Below are 20,537 nucleotides of genomic sequence, written 5' to 3'. Positions count from 1 at the left end.
AAATAACTATTATAACAAGGGGGTTTTAAGTCAGAAGGTAAACAACCTTTTTAAAAAAGATGGAATCATCATATCATTTGAAACCTATTTATTTATGTGTCCTTACACGTGCACATGTTTTAATATCTCTGAAACAGCTGACACAATGTGTAATTTTGACCCTTAAATCTTGGGATGTGGAGCGGGAGGGGTTTGGCATGAGTTATTAAAAAGAAGAATAAAGATACTTCATCTTTAATGGAAAAAAAACGTTGCATTATCAGATAAAATTCAAACAGTGAAAAATTACTTAACTTTAAAGAAAAGATTTTAGGGGGGAGGTGTACAGATTAAAAGAAAAAAAACATGTTTTATAATCAAATTATATTTTATTTTTGAAGAAATAAAAATTAGCCTAACCTAACCTCCCACCAATTTTTATTTATCTAAACTTAAATCTTAGTCTGTTCAGTTTTCTTAAAACCTATCCATTTTTTGATCTGATATTCAAGGACTTTTTGACAAAATATCAATGAAAAGGTGTTTATCTAATGTAAATCTAAAAAGTCAACAAAAATCTTTGGCTAAACTGAAAAATCAAAGTAAAAAAATTTGAATTTAAAGATATTTATTTAAGCAAAGCTACTCTATGTGCCATACTCCCGTCTATTTGTCAGTCAGTCTGAAATGCTAAGACTTTGCTGTGTAGATTGCAAAAAAGCATTACCATAAAACCTAGTTTGTTCGTCTGTATATCCAAAAAGATAGAGTTTGTTTATAGGAAGATTGACTGACTTTTCTTGTGAAGATTAGAATCTTCGCTATAAATTAATTTTGTTTTTATATTAAAGGAACGCTTAAATAAAATATAAAAGATTTTTTAATATTTTGCCACACGCTATTGATTTTGAAAGCTTTAAACGGTTAGTTTTTAAAAATGATGCTTCTCTATAACTCATTATGTCCGTTTTTCAACTAATATGAAAGCCTAACAGTCATACAAAAACTAAAAATTATAGACAGACAGATAAACACTTAAAATGTCAACTTTGAATTGTCCATCCATTGGAAATAAAGAAAAAAATGGCATATTTTAATTTTGAAAATAAAAAGACTATATCTATTTTATTTTACTTTTTTATGCAAATGGTCAGAAATGCACAAAATTATCCTTGTCTCTCCTATTAGTTCCATCTTAAATGACAGACGAAGTGATAATCTGATATTTTTAACAAATATTTTATATCTGATTTAAATAAATTATTCAAATAAAAATTTTTAAAACTTATACTTACAAAGATATACAAAAAATTTAAAAAAAGATATGTGTATAAAGTGGAAGAAAGAAAGGTAGATAGATGCACAAATCAAAAGTTATGTAGGAATATAAATGGATACAGAATACAGGGAAACTTTTAATGTCAAGTTAGGTTGTTAATATAGTTCTTAGATATCGGTCAATACGATCCTCCATGGTCAGGGGAGGGGATGAGGTAAATTCAAAAAGGGGGATGTAAGTATCATTATATTAGCCAGCTGGGAGAAACATTTTATCAGGGTATGCGGGCATATCACAATATTCATCTATTCTATATCAATTAATATACAATACAAAGATAAATAAAATATATATACAGATTTAGATATAGCCAAAAGATAAGAACAATTATTTATCGCATCGTATTATAGGCAACTTTCCGCGATATTAAAATGAAAAATTAAAAGATTTATTTAATGATTATTCATTTTCATATTCGTAGAAAATAATCTGTAATACAATGTTATACATGAATTTTCAGTATGGCTAAAAACCGGTTCTAATCCAGCAGATATTAATCAGTTTCGAAGCCATATGGTGGAAAGAAACATACCTGTTTGTGTAAGGGCGTAGCCATGGGGTAATCTTCTCCTTCTGACAAGACTGATGGCAACAAGGACGACAACCAAGAATACCAGCACAGCCAAGGACAGACCAATGTACAGTGCTATTTCGTTGCTTCCTACAAAACAATATCATTTTAGGGAGGTAGGGGATATTGGGCTGTTTATTACACTAGTCCACAAAGTTTTATGACACCGTTTTATTATTTGTTGGCTAGACAACTTTGGAGACTTTTATTGAAATTTTATTGCTTTTTTCATGAATGTTGAATGTTCAAGCGTTTTAACCACTAATAGTAAAATGGAAGGGGTATTTTTGTGTACATAATTTTATAGGCCATTGTCTTATCCCTTTAGATCCCTTGACATTAGATTAATATTTTTTAATTAGCGGAGCTACTCTACAAGTCTGTATTAATTAGTCAGTCTCTTTCCACAAAGACCTATTTCAAACTTTTCTGAACGGAATGCAAGATAAAAAAAAGACATTTAACCTTTTTTATGTAATAATACCAAATGTGTATATTATAAAGAAGTAATATTTACCCCCTATTCATATGTCTAAGAAAAAGCATAAGATATTATTATATTATTTTTCCTTTCTTATGATAAAAAAGGCTATTACAATAATATTACATATATGAATAGATTAACTTCTGCTATTCATATTAATTTTTAGTTTCAGTACTGCAGCTAATTCAAAAAGAGTGTATGTCTGTCTGTCAGTCAGCCTTAAATATCATTTTTTTCTTGTTAATTACAGATTCTGTGATTGATTGATAATACCTTCAAAATAAAAACTTAAATTGTTTCGAATTGAACTGTAAATGCCATTAAAAATATTGTCTTTTATTACTAATTGTTTTGTTAAAGGGCTTGGTAGAACTGACTAATCAAATTAAAACAATGCTTTAAAATTTACCTATTGAGTAAGCATCTTCCGTTTCATTGGTTAAAGCCGGTTCAACCCAAACCCCATTATCTCTTGACGGCGGCGGTTTGACCGGCGGACCATCGGCCAATGGGGCGGGTTCTATACATTGATCACCGCATTTTCGTGAGTCATAATCAACGCCAAAACAGTAATGCCCGCCATTACTGGGCGCTGGAGAATCACAAACACGCCTCCTGGTTAAAAGTTGGATACTTAAAAAATTGCTGGAGATTAAAAGACATTTAAAATAAAATATATTAACCATTTTTTGGATTAAAAGACTTTATACATTTAAGACAATTTAAATGAAAGCAAAATTTTATAAATAAAAAAGCTAAATTTTAATATATCCATCCCTAGTTTGTGTACACTGTGATGAACAGCTGATTTGTGTACACTCGCGAGAACAGCTGGACCAAGCAGACCACGTGGACCAACCACCGTCAATACCTGAGAAAAAAAAATATTATTGAAATTCTATTAAACTTGGTACTTATCATAATTAAATGCAAAGGGGTCAAATTAAAAAATGCATTTCAAGAATCAAATCTTAATCATTAACATACATAGAATTATGGTAAGCCTATGACAATCCACAATGAATGGTCTCATTAATTAGTCTGCAGTAAAACCATGTTTAAATTATCTGCTACTTTGCTACTGATTACCAAAAGTAGACTTAACAAAAACAATGGAAGGTGTCCTGGGAATGTAGCAAATGAAAATTTGGCCAAAATAGCATTAAAATTTCATATTCTAGTGAATTTCAAATAAATCAAATTTTTTATTCATGAAATTTTTTGTGTATTATTTACAGTGGGACTGGACGATGGTTATTTTTCTATTTTTTATTTGTTGTTTTATTCTATGAACACCTGGAGACATTTTACGCAAAGCGCAGGGACATAAAATAGGCTTATCTTGTCAGCCACTTTGAAACATACATATAATCAGTTAATAATGTCCATACATTGGACCAAGATTTTAAAAAGGCTAATTATAAGATACAAAACTTCAGAAATTTAAGTAAAGCACAAAAAAAAACACGTTTAGGATTCAATGAGAGGTGTTTTACAATTTGATTTAATAAATTCTGTACTTTTCTTATTAAAAAACTGTTTAATTATTTAAAATATTTATCTTGAAAATATTATTAGATCACTAACTAAAAGATGATTTAATATTCAAAGAAACAAGCTTTACACTATTTTTCAAATTTCTGATAGTGGGCAGGATATTATAGGATTTTTGCATCAATCCAGAATTCTTGTATTATATAATAAGAATTTGAAACTAATGCAAAAACTAATAACAATTTGTTAAATAAATTCAAATATAATGCATATATTTTATATACATGAGTTGCTTTTGTGGTTAGGTTTTTGTGATACCATCTTTTTGTGATAACATCTCTTTGGTGAGCAAAACCCGACATTTTGAATGATTGAAGATGGCCATTAAAGCTGTCCAATTGTCTAATTTTATTTGTTGAAGCTGTAGACTACAATTATGGAGCTAAGTGTACTGCAATGCTTATAAACCAAGACCTGGTCATACTAAAAATGCTACATTTTAAATTTTTAGGCAGTTTACATTAATAGTTATAATAGAACTCATTACTGTGAAAAAGAAAACATCAGAAAAAAGTTGTACAGTCAAAGGGTTGCTTGTTTAATTATTTATAGTTACTCAATGGAATTGTATATTAACCAATTAATCCCTAGCCCTAGTGAATCTATTTGGATAGCCTGCTAAATGATTGAATGCAGTCATTATAAGGCATGAAAAGTATCATTCCATCTCACCAGGGTTTTCTGACAAAAAGTTGCCAAGATATTACAAGTGTGAATACATTCAAAACAAATATTTAGCAGTATTTGTTTGTGCTTTAAAATCTCTATCATTTGTTTAATTGTCAAAAAAACCTTAAACATGCCGTAGACAGAATTCCATATTGATTCCCCAAGTAATATTAGAACAATAACCAGGAAAAAAGGTTTTTCTTTTTTATATACCAGAGTTTTGTTATTTTGATATAACACCCGTTCTAGATTATAAGACAAAGCCATTTCATGGCTGTTAAAGGATATAGTCGTTTAGTAGGCATAATTTTGTTTTCTTTAAGCAAAGCTTTTCACCATTAGGTACCCATTCATCCATACATGTAGTAAAGAAAACAGCTATATTGATTTTAAACTTTCCAAGGCGATTCCTTATATGAAAAGGTATGATCTAGTAAATAAAGCTAAAATGAATTATTGATGATATATCCCTTGAATCCCTGGTTATTAGAATGCTTTTTGTGCTAAGATAATAATCTTGCATTCCAACTGGTTAATTTCAATAATTATTACCATTTATTTCTTTACTTTTGGGAGGGCAAAATATTCTAAAAAGCAGTCTTTATAAAGTTTAAATCCTGTTGAACAAAATAAACACTCCAACTTTAATATTTACTATTGATAGCAATCACACTTTCATTTTTTAAGTTAAAATATAGGTAGTGTTAAAGCGTTTTAAGCTTCTTGTTTTAATGATATTTTTTTTCTATCCAATTTGTAAATGTTTCTGGTAATTAAGGTACAACATAAAATTATCTGTTTTATAAACTTGTATAATTTACTAATTCACTACAAATTTTACTTTATGAGCTGAAGGCAAAAGGCTAAATGTAGCCTTAAACCATCCTAACACCATCGGCATCGGCACAGACATCACACTTTGAGCTATGACTTTGTTTATGTTTCTACAGATTATTCTTTTTTAAAACAAATTTGTCCTTGTTTTTTTTTGTGTACACTGAAAAAGTACATAAGTACACATATATGGTGTCATGTATAATGACTCTTCATATCATAAAAAAGTCCATAGATACAGGGGTAGGTCAGTGTGAGTTATGTGAGTTACTAATTTCAAATATTAATAATTAAAAATCACAAAGATCTATCGCAATTGACAGATATTCAATTAATTTTAGTAGTAATTAATTTTTTTACAAAATAGTTTCTTTACTATTAAAATCACAGCCCTTAAAAAAGCACCATGCTAATTCTATGTCACCTTTTAGTCATAAACACTGTGTGTTAAAATTGGATAGAAATGGGCAAAATTGGATAGAAATGGGCAAATTCAAATATTTGTCTGGGCAGTAAAGTATATTAATCCTGGTACATATTGGGATATAATCAAAATTTTTCCTTTGATCTTAGCCCAAAACAGGCGCAACTTAAAATAATACTCAGGAAGTAATTTAAAATAAAGGTCGTACAATCAAACCGTTGTTTTTTTTATACAGTTTTACAACCTGATTCAAAGGTCTAAATCTAATTCAAATTACGTCAGTCTTATGTCTTATGTTTATTCAAAAATAGCATAAAAGAAGGTGTATCAACTATTTTTTTTATAGCTAGCCGGTTCTTATAGTAAGTAGTAGATGTAAAATTTTTCATAGAATTCAGATATGCAATCGGTTTTTTTGTAGACCTCTTATTTTTTAAGTAATTTAAGTTTAAAAAAAAAAAATTAAGTCGATTTTAAGGTACTAAAATGCAACAAAAAAAAGAAAGAAAATGGTCATTATGAACAAAAATAGTAAGATCTTTAATTTGACACCTTACTTTTTCAATTCTGTCAGGTAATTATTGAAAAAATCGATTTTTTTAAACCCACGAGAATAAAAACTTTGAACTTAATTTTATTATTTCACAAATAAAAAAATATGGGTTCATATATACCTTTAGAATCAGAAAAATATTACGAATCCATTGTAAGCAAAATTGAAAAAAAAAGTTTACAATATAGTATATAAACTACAATAAAAGGAATTATATGAAAATATCATATTATATTGTACAGGCAATGTCTTAATTCTTCAATTGAGTATAAAAATGGGAAGGGGGTAAAGAGGGGGTAAAGAGGGGGTAAAAAAGGGAAAATAATAGTGTTGCCTGAACAAAAAAAATAATTGGCCATTTCTTTAATTTTTTAATTTTTTAATTTTTTTCAATTTTGCTTACAATGGATTCGTAATATTTTTCTGATTCTAAAGGTATATATGAACCCATGTTTTTTATGTCTGTTTGAGAAAATATTTAGGTCTAAAGTTTTTATTATACCGAGGTTAAAAAAATAGATTTTTTCAATAATTACTCAACAGAATTTTAAAAGTAAGGTGTCAAATTAAAGATCTTACTATTTTTGTTCTTACTGACCATTTTCTTCTTTTATTTTGTTGCGTTTTAGTACCTTAAAACCGACTTAATTATTTTTTTAAAAAACTTAAATTACTTAAAAAATAAGAGGTCTACAAAAAAACCGATTGCATATCTGAATTCTATGAAAAATTTTACATCTACTACTTACTAAAAGAACCGGCTAGCTATAAAAAAAAAGTTGATACAACTTCTTTGGACAAATATTTTGTCCAACTAATATCCTACTGTGTGCAGAACTCTTTAACCATTCAAGTGTCATAGAAGCCAGAAATATAGGGAGGGATAGTTAAATGGAAGCTACAATAAGCTTCACAAAACTGTCACTATAGTTTTAAACTAAGGTAAAAAAAAATAAAATTGTGTAAAATATTGGTTTTGCTATACCTGTCACTTAAGCCCAGAAAAATAATGGGATTGAAAACCTTTATCTTTTATGTACAACAACGTATAGTGAAACTAGAACTGTAAATCTTTCGTAATTACAATCAATTTTGAAACTAAATAACCAGCTTTTGTAATAGATAAAAAATGACGTCGTGGTTATGGGCAAAAATTTTAAGCATTTACAATTGCGTGAAGGGTAAAGGTGGTAAAAAAAATACCTTCTATATGGAGCCGGTTTAAGAATCCAAAAGAAATAAAGAGGTTGGGTTTCTTAACCTCTTTTAGCTGTCATCTAATCAAAAAAAAACTGTATGGTCATGGCATTAGAATAATGCCATGCTAAAAATGTACAAGCCATGACCACCTAATATATCATATTGAAAATTTGTCTTTTGTAGCAACTTTTTAACTTTAGAACAAAAACATAAATTATCCAATGACCATTAAACTAACGTCATTTTGCATTTAGGTTTTTATTCAATTTAGATAACTATTATCCCATGGTCTTATGTAAAAACTTAATTAGAAGTCTTGTTTATTTGTATGTATATATTGTACATATAGGGATAAGGACAGAAATGCATTATTTTCATCATTTCAAGTTTCTTGGTATTTTACACTTGGGGGGGGGGGGGGGGATTAGTTCGACCCTGGACACTGTCCCTATTTTAAAAAGGGCTTATACTCTTGGGATGGTGGTGTTATTCTCTCCCAAAATTGTTTACATTGACATTACTTGATTAAGATAGCTGAAAAACTATCTGTATGGATGTGTATATTTAAATAATCTACAAGCTCATGAAATGCAATCCAAAGACATCAAAAGAGAAATAGACAAATATTAGGTAAAATAATTTAAGACTTTATATGTTGACTGGTCGGTTATCTTACCAATAGTTAGACATGTTTAGAAAATCTAACATATCGTCTGTGCTTCTAAAACAGAAAACATGTCACTCTCCACTGACAAAAGGACTGTTGGTTGACATTTTAAAAGATTAAAATTAGCCTAAATGCTTTAATTCTAAATAGCATCATTTCTTTAATTGTAATACCCTGTATGATAAAATTTATTTGATAAATGGTTACATATCTTTTGTAGCTTACCTAAGCATTTAAAAAACTTTTTGTTAATTCTTATGACTAGGCCCCTAGAGGCTTCTAGGGGCACTTAATGAAAGAGTTTGGAAGTCAACCCTTAATAATAAATTTAAGTTTAACATAGAAAAAGCTATAAAAAAAAATTTGGGAAGGGTGGAGGTAAATACCCTCCCCCAAAGTAGTTAAAATCCTTGTTTGAGCTTTTATGAGGCTTACCTTTAAAAGAGAACCAGTACGGTTCAGAGTTAGAAAATACCTTCATTTCAGACACACATACAGAGAGGTAGACATCCTGTTACTTTGATACAAGAATTAAGAAATTATTTGGGCAGTCTTTTGCTAAATATTTTGTGAATTCTTTAAGCAAGGACAGATAGATCAGAAGCAGCTTCTAGAGAAATTTAGATATAAATATTACAGCAGATTTAAAATGAAACCCAACTATTAATTCTAATGTAATGCTACTTATTTTAACAACCCTAAAATCAATCTGAGTATTTATACTGTCAATCTAGAAATTTTATACTAAACATACATTTAAGAGGTACATACTTTCTATAAATACTTTCTTTTTACAATTAGAAGAGTAAGATAGTATTTTATTCTATTAAAAGTAGAGCATATTTTAAAATAATAGTAATAGAAGCTTTTATTAACACTTTTGTCATTATGATATCTTTTAAAGGGATTTTACAGTAATCAATAATTACATTAAAAGCTTTTATTATAGTGTTTTTTTTATAAAATATCTTTTGAAATTCTAATACAAATATCATTTAAAATGAATGATTTATGACTGGAATGTAGAGCAAAAATGCTGAAATGATAACATGTCTACAAAAATTAATAAATCATCAAATGATCATATTAGTATTTTAAATTATCATAAGCAAGATATTTAACCTAATTCTTACATTTTTATATCAGCTAAGATTTTCAAAGTAACATATCAATACATAGGTTTATGATTTATAAGGCTTATGGTAAAATTAATGCAAAAAAAGCAACCTATCAAAAAATTGTCAAATCTCAAAAAATCTTTTTTGATGTATCTCAATTTTATCTGAAAATGTGTGTAAGATTTGTTACTATGTCAGCATACAGGGAATATTTCATTTAAACTTTTTATTTCACAGAAAACCTTAACTTGTCTCTAAATTGAGAAAATTATTCTAAAGAAATGTTGATATGAAGCATAGAAGGAAAAGAAGATTAAAAGAAATGTTGTCCTTTATTTTTTTTACAATAAACAATCATCATCGTCGCCATTGATCTCTTCTTTCTAGAGCATAGGCCATGCACAATGGTTCTCCATTTATCTTTGAATTGGACCTCAGTAGAGGCATCACTAAAGATGATAGATTTTCATCTCTCAGTTCATCCAGGAATTCCCTCCTCCAGGTTGTTTTTGGTCTACCTGGTTTCCTTTTTCCTGTGAAGGTGTTTCAAGTTAAGGCTTGATTGGTTAATAATAAACAATAAACAATGAAACTTCAAAATTCTTTATATTCTTAATTGCAACTTGTTTAGTATAATCTTCAGAAAACATATCCCTCCTTTGCCAAAACTTTTATTTCCAGATCCTTTTAAAACCTTTATCAGAAAAAAGGTAAAACTTTGATTTCAAACCTATCTTTATACTTGCTGATTTGAATTTTATTTATTTGATGTTAAATTTCAATGTAATTTTTATTTTATTAATTTGAATGAAATATTGTTTCATTTTGTGAATGAATAATTTGATTGAAAATGCATTTATGCTTTTTTATCTGTTGATTTTATGCTAATATCTTTGTTAAGTTGTTATTAGTGTTGACATAAACTTTAGTTTAAGTGTCCATACAGTACTACACAATGCTACAAGTGTACAAAAACTGTAGATGAGGAATTAGGTGTATAATTTGCAATTATTAGACATAATTATAAAATTGTATTTGACCAAAACTTTTTTGAAAGACTTTTATTTTATTAAATTAGATAATATAGGTTATAAAATGATTTTATTTTCATAATTTGCATGCTTATATCAGTTCCTTCCACCATTAGGATTATAAATAAAGATAATAAGATTATCCTCTCAGGGTTTGTTAAGGTACAAACTGACCCCCAAGACTTTATTCAAATGTTTAGGCTTTATATAATATATAAATATAATATACAGGGTGCGTCACATAAATCGGGACATTTTTTAAACGGCCATAGCGCGAAAACTACTTGACCAATCAGGACGTTTGACCCCACTAGAGAAAGCTTAGGTAATGACCTTCTAGCACAAAAAAATCTTTAAACGAAGATGGACGTGTAAACCGAGCTGGCCGCGCATATGTTCAACAAGGCAGATTCCAAATGCGCCGGTGGTTTAATCTGGATTCTCGACTAGGGCCCACTAAATCTGACCTCAGCCCATCTGTAGGTGAGGTAAAGTTATGCAACTTGCTGGGGATACTGTTAGATACATAAGTAAGACACTCGAAAAGACTAGATCTCTCTATCTGAAATGGCTTAGCCGTAGTACTCCAGCAAAGTGGAACGTGGCAGATTTTGAGATGTCAAAAACGTCAAAAATTGTGAAAATTCATGAAAATTTCTCGGTTCTCGATTTCAGGGACCCATATAGAACTTTTAAACTCATTTTAGACTATGGGTTGCGCTGACAACCCTAGCTGAAACTCCATGCCATTTCCAAAAAGGTAAAGAACGTCGTTCTAGCTCAACTGTGGTCCTAATGAGAGCCTCCGTGTCTAATGGCAGCTTGAAAGTTGGGTAAAATTGGATTCTGCGGTTACTCATGATTTTAGGGAAATGTGACCTCCCAGCAGCCCGATCTTAATTCAATGGACTTTTGGGCCTGGGGCTACTTTGAAGCATGCAGCAATAGACGTTCCTATACCACAAAGACCTCCCTCATTGCCACTATCAAGGAGAACCACGCCAGCTTGGACAGGTACATTATGACCTGGACCTGCCAGCGGTTGAGGAGGCGGGTAGAAGCGGTGATTGAGACTGGCGGCGATTTTATTGAATAATCTACTAGTCATATACCTATTTTGCTTCCCAGTTTTTAAAATTCAATAAAATCTTTAAAATTGACGATTTTATGTTCATTTCTTTAAAAATTACAAAATGTCCCGATTTATGTGACGCACCCTGTATATAGTCTAAAGATCTAACACCCATAATTCACATCCATATTTAAGCTATAACTATAAGAGTCCAATCTAAGGTAGTTTCCAAAAACTATCTGCTGTATTATCCAAATCCCTTTAGCATAGTTTGATCTATGAAATGTTGTCAGTTGAAAGCTCAAGATCTGGATGGATAATTTTTGCAAACTGCTGAAGTGAAGCATCTGGGGCATAACTCAAAAATTACACCAACAAAAAATAAACATGCTGCTGATAAATAAAAAAAATATTGAGAAAAGTAAATGAACCTTAAAACATCTTGACTGCTAATAAATTATTGTTTAAATAGTTTTTAATTTTAAGCTTATTATCAGAGCATTATAAGACTTGTGACAATTAGTTATTCATTCCCAATTAATTGCAAGAACAGCACTTACAATCAAAAAAGCCATTTTGTACTTAACATTTTTTGAGTTACATCATTTGAACTGCATTTTTCTGATTCCCTGACGTGTGATGCAAAGGATTACTCTGTCATTGTAGTAAAAGTTCTATCTTTTGCATAGAGTAGAGGTGTGGGCGTTTCAAACACCAGAATCAAGAATAATAAAGGCCTGAGAAATAAAAGCATTTATATTTAATCTATGTTGATCATGTACATGGTTGTGAATTATTAATCTATTATCAGGCATTTTATGAAAGAGATTGATTACCCCATTGTGAGATGGAGTAATATGCTTCAAAATTCAATCTTAGTTTCACTTCTCAGTTTAAACTAATACCTAACTTAGTTCTATGCACTAAATTCCTGACCTTTAGAAGTAGTTGAATGAGTTTGCTTTAGATTATAACTTTTTTACGCAAATGCTTGAGTTTTAGAAGCAGTATAATTATGTTATGCATAAATGCATTCTTATGTGCTTATTTCAAAATAGGCATTTCATGTTTGAAATGATAATAATTTTTTATAAACTGCACCAACAAAAAACATGAAAATCTTTAGGTCTTTATTCATATGTAGAGAACAAATGATTCCAAGAAATTATTAAGCCTAAATATCTACAGCAAATTTCTACCAAAAGATCTAAAGTTTAAAATATATGCATCCTAATATATTATTGTAAATTAAATTTGTAAGAACTAGTTTTCCCTTTTGTATGGTATTAAACAAGATTTTATTATCTGCATCCTTCTTGGCTACCAACAGAAGTGCAGTTACACTTCACATAATATGGAAACTTTTACAAAACAGCTAAATTTTGTATAAAAATTACTTCTACTAATTAAGCAGCCAATACAGCGATTTTTTGTATATTCCATTTAGTAGAAAAATCTTTAAAATATTTCATATGCCTTTGTTATAGCAGCAACTAATTTTTTTTCATAGAAATTCCATCTTCTTCTAATTAAGTATGGACAGTTAGACCATGTGACTTACAGAGTAATTATAGAAGTTTTGGTCAGAGGAATCTTCCAAACAATTTGCAGTTTTTTCCCTCCAAACAGAAAGAAAAACCTAATGAAATTTAGAATTATAGAGTAGCTACTTCTTATCAAGTATCTAAAGGGATAAGGCAATGGCTGATAAATTGATGCACATCTCTAATGATGATACACAAAATTACCTTTCCTAAAGATTAAAATAAATGGTTGAAACGTTCAAACACTTAACTTAATGAATCCAATACAAATCCCCAAAGTTTTTAAGCCAAAGAATAAGAAACCGTTACTTTGGGAACTAGTGTAATAATCAGCCCATTGTCCCCTTTCTATCTGTCTTCTTATTAATATATTTCTTTTAAAAATTAATTCCAAAACATTCTAGATTGATTATTTGGTAGGAACATATTCTTTCAATATAAAAAGAATTGGCAGACTCTGTTTGTAAAGAATCTTTATTTCTCTGGCTGGTATCCGCGGGTAACAGGATTAGTCCAGGTTTATTTCATCTTCAGGTGAAAATCTTCTAAGGGATTAGAGTCCACAGAAGATATGGAGAGGAGAAGCATTAAGTTTTTTTTTCATTCTGTTTTCTGTAGCAGTTACAATACATGATACATTACAAATAAGTAAAATATTTTAAATGAAAAAAATATCTAAGCATAGGTAAGTAGACATAAACTGAATTAAGTAAGTTATGAGTTTATTTAGCAAAGTTATTTTTGACATTGGAAAATGAAGAAAGATAGGTTAAAGACATTGTAAGCCTATAACCTTATCCCTGATAAATCAAAAATATATCTAAAGGAAAAGGGTTTAGAGTGGGGGAAGACATAACTTTATATTTGTGTTTGGTTCCTGCCAATTTTAACCTCATAAAGGTGCCTTACACTCTGAAAACTTTGGATTCAAACTGTAATAATATTACTTTTAAACTATTTTTTTTTATTCTACAAATTAAAAAGATAATAATGATAATATTAAACATATTTGATTTCTTTATGTAATTAGCAAAGATTATAAGGTTGGTTGCATATGGGGCAAATACTTGATTATCACTCATGGATAACAAATCAAGAATTATATATGCAAATAAGTGGGGAAAAAGCAAATAAAAAAAAACTTTTGAAAATAATTAGAGATAAAATTGTGTCCAAAGTTGAATGTTTTATTTTGATATTTTCTTTCCATCTTGTATAGATTTGGATACAATGATACTTGTTTTACAATGATCTTTGCTATATGTAAAGAGGTTTAATGCCTAGATATAAAGATAAAGAAAGCATCTATAAAAGTAATAAAAGTGGGGTTACTGTTTTTCTTTTTAAACAGTTTATTTTATACATAGTACTTGTTTTTAGATTTACATTTACATATTTCAAAGAGAATCTGGTAAATCATAATTAAGTTTATGATTTACTACATAGTTCACATCTTTATGAAAATACTCAATGTTTTTTGCTAAGAAAAGTTTCATCGATGACATAAAAATAGTCTAAAACCATCTCAAGGATTACATCTAAAATTAAAATAGCCTAAACCCATCATGTGACCTATGTGAACGAGCTCAATCAGTTTACTAGGATATGTATGTTTTAAATTGTAAAAATTAGATCTTTCTAAAACTCTATTCCCTATTTTAATTTGTTTCTTTATGTGTAATGTTTATATTTGAAAATGTGTTTAGTAAGTGTGTCTATGTGTGAGCACTGCACATGTGTGTGTATATATAAAACTTAAAAGGGTTAAAAGTGTAGAAATATTAGAATTTAAGTGCTAAAGATATATGTGTGTGCAATATTGGGTGGGTCTATCAAATACTAAACAAAATTCAGACTTTAATTCTAAAAACAGGTATAACTAGAAATTGGGCTTATAATAATCCTTTAAATAAAGTAACAGGATCTCTGTGTGTCTATCTTTGTAGTGTACCAAAGGATCTCTCTAACCACTGAACCAATATGTTTCTCCTTTAAAAAGTAGCTTTTCATGGGTACTGGGTAGGTATAACCAACAAGCAAAATAAATCTAAAATAATATTTGGGGGGCAAATGGTGAGGTCGTTAATTTTACGATGTGTTGCCCCCCAACGACAGCTGAAAAACACGTTTAGGTTTCGTAATTTTTTTCCGAATTGATTTTTTTATTGGTAGAAGCTGGGTTATAATTATTTTGAGTGAGGGTACAAATGGCTTCCAGAGAAATCGTGAATAGAAAAAATTATCCCAAAATTTTTTTTTCACATTAAAAAAAAAGCAACATTTTTGTGGCACCTCAGTCGATCTTATGCAGTAAGTTTTCACTCAAGGAGAAATAATTGTTTCCTAAAAGGGTTTGCAAAAGAGGATTTTTTTAAGCATAGCTGCTCTAAACTTGTATGTTAGTTAATATATATACATATAATTATTTCTTTGGTCCTTAAAGGTAACAAAATGTCTGTCTTGTGTACTGAAGGATCACGATAGCCACAAAACTGATATTGTTCTCCTTTACAATGTAGATTTTTATAGATCCATTACTTTTTCTTTATAAAACTTAGATTAAAAAAAGAGTGGTGAAACTTCCCTCCCCCTCACTATAAGTGCTCTAGAGGCCTCTAGGGGCGTAGACGATAATTGTTAATAAGGTGTTCAAAATATTCTATATCAAATTTTAATTCTATTCTTTATTTTTAACTTCTTTAAACTTTTAGCTGACATGTCCATGGAAAAGTATGTACTTGTTTAATTTACAGAAAACACGCATCTTTGTTTTATTCTAAAAACAATATCAAATAACAGGATGTATGTATGTATACTTATTTATATAGGTAAGCAAAAGATGAAGGGTGCCTTAAAAATTTTTATTTAAGATGTAAAATAAGTTTTTTTTAAAATTGTTTTAACTTTGATTAAGAATAAAATCAAAATAAAAGTTGCTTATGACCAACTCTAAAACAGAAAAAAGCAATGTATTGTAGGTTAATCTAATGACGATTGACTTACATCTTATAAATACATACATATACTGCTAATTAAAGCCTTGCATTTATGTTATTTTGCTTAATGAAATATTAAATTGAATTACAAATTTATATAAAAGCTATAATAATAAATTTTTTTTGTAAGGTGTGAATTTTCCACAAAGGAATGCAATTTCACCCCCAATATCTGTTTTTGTATAATAAGAGTGAAAACTAATTGAAAAATTTTACCAAAATTTTATGTTGAACTGTCGATAAGTCAAATTTGTCGTGCTAATTTGTAGTAGTTTATAATTTCAAAATATTTTAGTTCAAAAAAAGATGATTTAAAGAATCATAAATAAAGATTATTACTTGCTACTGTTGAGTGAAATTAAATGATTTATTTATTTTTCTTCTTCAAAATTTTGACATCTTTAGACAAATGATTTTTTTTATCATTTGATAACCTAATCATTAAAAATAATATTTTTAAATAAACAAGGAAGACAACATCCAGAAAGGTGAAGCAAATATTGGAAAACAAATTATGTCCAATCGACCTAGTAATCCATAATTCAAATAATTCTACCCGTCCTATTATCTAGTATTCCATTACTCTTTTTAATTGTTCCAAACTGTTACAGGTAGCAGAATACCAAGTTTCAAATGAAAAGGATTTTGTAATCTACTAGTTAATCATCAAAATGTGAAATATAATGGTTCGTAGGAAAAAATAAGTTATGGAGATGCAAAGCATCTAAAAAGTAACAATTAAGAGAAAGCTGTAATAGTTGTTTAAAATCTTTTAGAGACACAGCTACTAAATAATTAGCTTTTATGTAGTTTTTAATGTTCTTCAGTAAGTAAAATTTAGGGAAAAATTATAATACTAAATGTAATTAATACTTAAAACCAGGGCTCTGCAGCCGCGCTTCAGCCGCGTATAAGCCTAAAATTTAAACCCTCTTGTGGGCGATAAAAAAAATTCCAAATGAATAGATTGTCTGTTGCAGAACAGGTTTAGAAATCACGCTGAATTTTAAAATTATTGTATAACGATTTTACTGAGGCTTACACGCGGTATGCAGATGAATTATCCGCATACACAGAAATTGCTGAATTTTTGGTAAAACATTTTCAGGCCTTTTTTCGAATGCTTTGAGTTAAGATAAGAAAGTCTACTAGAATTATTTTGCAATATTGTACAATGTACATATTGTAAACTGTACATAAGTGGATTTGATATAACACACCTAAAATGTGAGCAAAAAAGCTTATAGACAATTATAATTTTGAAAACTATTATTTGCTTTACAAACCTTAAAATAAAGCATAAGCGACCAAATTAGAATGTGACCCTTTACACTTTAATTGTTGTACAATTAAAGGATCAATAGAGACTTGGCATCTTTAATTATATATTTCAATAAAAGAAGAATTAAATAAGAAACAATTGATCATTTACAGTGGAAACTTTTTCATAAAAAAGACAAGTAAATTTATTTCTCCAAGTTAAGAACAAAGTATGTGCCAAATAATCTTCACAGAAAATTTTAGAAGTCTATGTTATAAAACGGGAGAGAAATCCTCAATATAAGTACCATGTCCCTCGAGTAAAAGACAGACGGACAATATAAATTAGCAAGTAGATACTTACGGACCAGGGGAATAATCACAAAAAAAATCTGCAAAAAATGTCAGCCATCTACCTCTCATAACATCAGAGCAATTCTCATTTTACCCTTGAATTAATTGAAAAAAGTAGAAGAAAAGGTATGACGAAAATGCACAAAGGTTTATACATCTATAATACAAAGTAGAACGATGTCTGTCCGTCTGTCTGTCCGTCTGTCCGTCTGTCCGTCTGTCTGTCCGTCTGAAGCTTAAGATCTCAGTAACCACTGAACCGATTGGGCTCTACTCTTCAGGGATTATACCTACTGGTCCTGTGATGGTTTTAAGCTATTTTCTTGGGGGGTGGGACACCCCCAACCCCCCCAAAAAATGAAAAATACCCCCCCCAAAAAAAAAAATTTTTTTTTTTGCTTTTTCTTTTTAAATCTAAAATACGAAAAATTAGGTTGATCAAACCTCTTGGGGCAAAGCCCCTAGAGGCTAGGGGCGAAGCCGCTAGTACATATATATAGTGGTTTAATATAAACCTTTCTACATCCATACATAAAAGAAAATAATTCTCATTAGCACAAACATAATTGATTGGCCATTTCCTTAAAATCTATAAAATCATACTTTGACTGTGATAAGGATATTAAGTTGAGAAACAGCGCAGCTAGAACAAGATAATAGTAAATTGAGAACAAGACAGAATGTGTTATCCTAATCTTTACAAAGAATATCTTATTTATTGATACAGGAATATGATTGTTAGATAAATCTCTACCTTATTTATACGTTTTTAAAGAAAAATATTAGGACAAAAATTATAACAGGCGTATGACATACCAAGTAAATGACAGACAGACCAATAGAATAATAAATGTAAGATTTAGAGTAACATAGCTACGGATTGAAGAAACACTATATAGTTGGATAGAGAAAGTCCAAACTTTCATTTAACTCTAATCAAGACAAACTTTGCTGTAAGATTATTCTTTGAAAGGAAAAGTTGGTTGAAAATTATCTTCTCAACCCCCCCCCCCTTCACCCGTTTTCTAAATCAAATAAAAATTATTAGGTCCTATAGATGCAAATCTTTTTGAACCTGATATAAGCATAACGTCATATATCTATATATAAAAGTTACAAGATGTTTGTCTGTGTGTCTTGCTGACTAATGAACCGATAAGGGTTTCCTTTGCATTAAGGCTTTTTATAGGTCCCGAAGCTTCTCAATTCCTCTTTTAAAAGTGCTCCTAAAGACCTCAGGAGGCGGAGCCGCTAGTTTCAGAGAGGTAAAGGGGAGGGCTACTATAATAGAAATAAAATTGCGAGGTAATTCCTTTCTAAAGTTATATGCAACATGTACAAATAGAGCTAGATTTATATTATACATGTAGAAAGTTAGCTTGAAAAAAAGATGAATGCACACAAGTAAAAATAGATAAGTTTGCACAAATAAGCCAGCTAGGGCAAAATTTATCCAAAAAAATTACATTTTTGCTTTTAGAATTGCAATGTTTCTCTAATTAGTCTTTTAAGTAACTTTGAATATAACAAAGCATTTGTTTTAAAATTAAGATTTTAAATCTAGTATTTACTTTTTTAGGGGACATTTACAATGATTTAGCGGCTGCAATCGCAGCCGCAAATGTAGCCATATCCAACTAAATCATTAAAAAATCTGCATCCGCAAACTTAAGGTACTAAAAAAAATTAAAATCACAGCCACTAATTCATTTCACTTCCTATATAATTTTGCTTCCCCCAAACCCCCAGCCGTTTTTTAAGAATTTCCAGCCGCCAGTATGTTAAAACTCTGACTCTGAAATAGTCAGCAGCCGCACCCTGCTTTTTCCTATCAAAGCTAATTTGATATAAGCAAAAAATTAATAGCTTCTAATTAAGCTGAACTATTTACTGTAAATATTCAGGGTTAATTGGCAGAAAAACTAGCAATGTTTATCTTTGTGGTGTCAGGAATAGGGACAAACTAGCAGATATTATAATTTATTGTACTCAAGTTATGTTAGTATATCAGCTTTTTAGTGGATAAAACTTGATGATTTCGTAAAATAAAAAAAATTTACTTTAATTTGACAACTTTCACCGAAAAGACATTAAATTTGTTTAGTTTCAAACAACTACTACATGAATTAAATCAAAGAATATCATTCTCTTTTCTTAGAAGTGTTTACATATTTAGATTAATAGTTAAATATATTTTCATAAAAGTTAAGAATAAAATAAAATTTAGGTTTTTAAGTTTTATAGCTGTGATATAAAAATTGAAATAATTTTTAAATAAGAATAAATGTAATCTTAACCGAATCAAGGCAACTGAATTTTAATGTTTAAGTTATTTATGCGCCAAGAAAAAAAATTATTCTAACAATTTATTTCTCTTTTTTTATGAGAAATTATAAATTGACACTTTTAGATTCTTTTTTTCATCTTAAGTAATATATATTCCAATTGTTAATGGTAAAATGTAACCATACCAGTATCAAGACGACTGAATCTTGTATACATAATTTTTAATTACTAAATTGAATCAGTGTAATAATAACTATTGTTTTCTCTTTTTTATGACAACAACAACTTAATTGTTACATTTAGATCCTTTTCTTCATCTTAAGTAATATATATTCGAATTGTTAATGGTAAAATGTAACCATACCAGTATCAAGACGACTGAATTGTCATGTGTATGGGTTTTATTTGAAAATATTGCCCCTTGAGTACATTTTAGTGCATCTAAAATAGATTCAACAACTATGGATAAAGAAAAGTCAAAATATAGTTTTGGACTTTAAAATAAAATTAGTTAGCTACTTGTTGGGGTAAAGAGAATTAAGCATAATTTAATAACTATGCCTATCAGTTGTCAAAACGATATTAAATCATTATCTGCAGAT

The 20,537-nt window shown here is 29.3% G+C and overlaps 1 protein-coding gene across 1 annotated transcript in view; it reads right to left on the bottom strand.

Moving 5' to 3' along the window:
* LOC145329684 (netrin receptor UNC5B-like) overlaps window positions 1-20,537 on the bottom strand; it is a 153,825-nt gene that overhangs the window by 37,271 nt on the left and 96,017 nt on the right. Inside the window, exons 10-12 of the mRNA XM_080174044.1 lie at window positions 3,153-3,244; window positions 2,783-2,990; window positions 1,851-1,979 (exon numbers count right to left, since the gene is read on the bottom strand). Coding sequence (XP_080030170.1) covers window positions 1,851-1,979; window positions 2,783-2,990; window positions 3,153-3,244 — 429 coding nt within the window. The remainder of the gene's footprint in view (window positions 1-1,850; window positions 1,980-2,782; window positions 2,991-3,152; window positions 3,245-20,537) is intronic.

Source organism: Acartia tonsa, chromosome 10 (genome assembly GCF_053477335.1).
Source record: "Acartia tonsa isolate MP-2025a chromosome 10, ASM5347733v1, whole genome shotgun sequence".
In the NCBI taxonomy this organism is placed as follows: Eukaryota; Metazoa; Arthropoda; class Copepoda; order Calanoida; family Acartiidae; genus Acartia; species Acartia tonsa.
The sequence above is the reverse complement of the archived record's forward strand: the minus strand, read 5'-3'. Positions and strand labels throughout refer to the sequence as shown.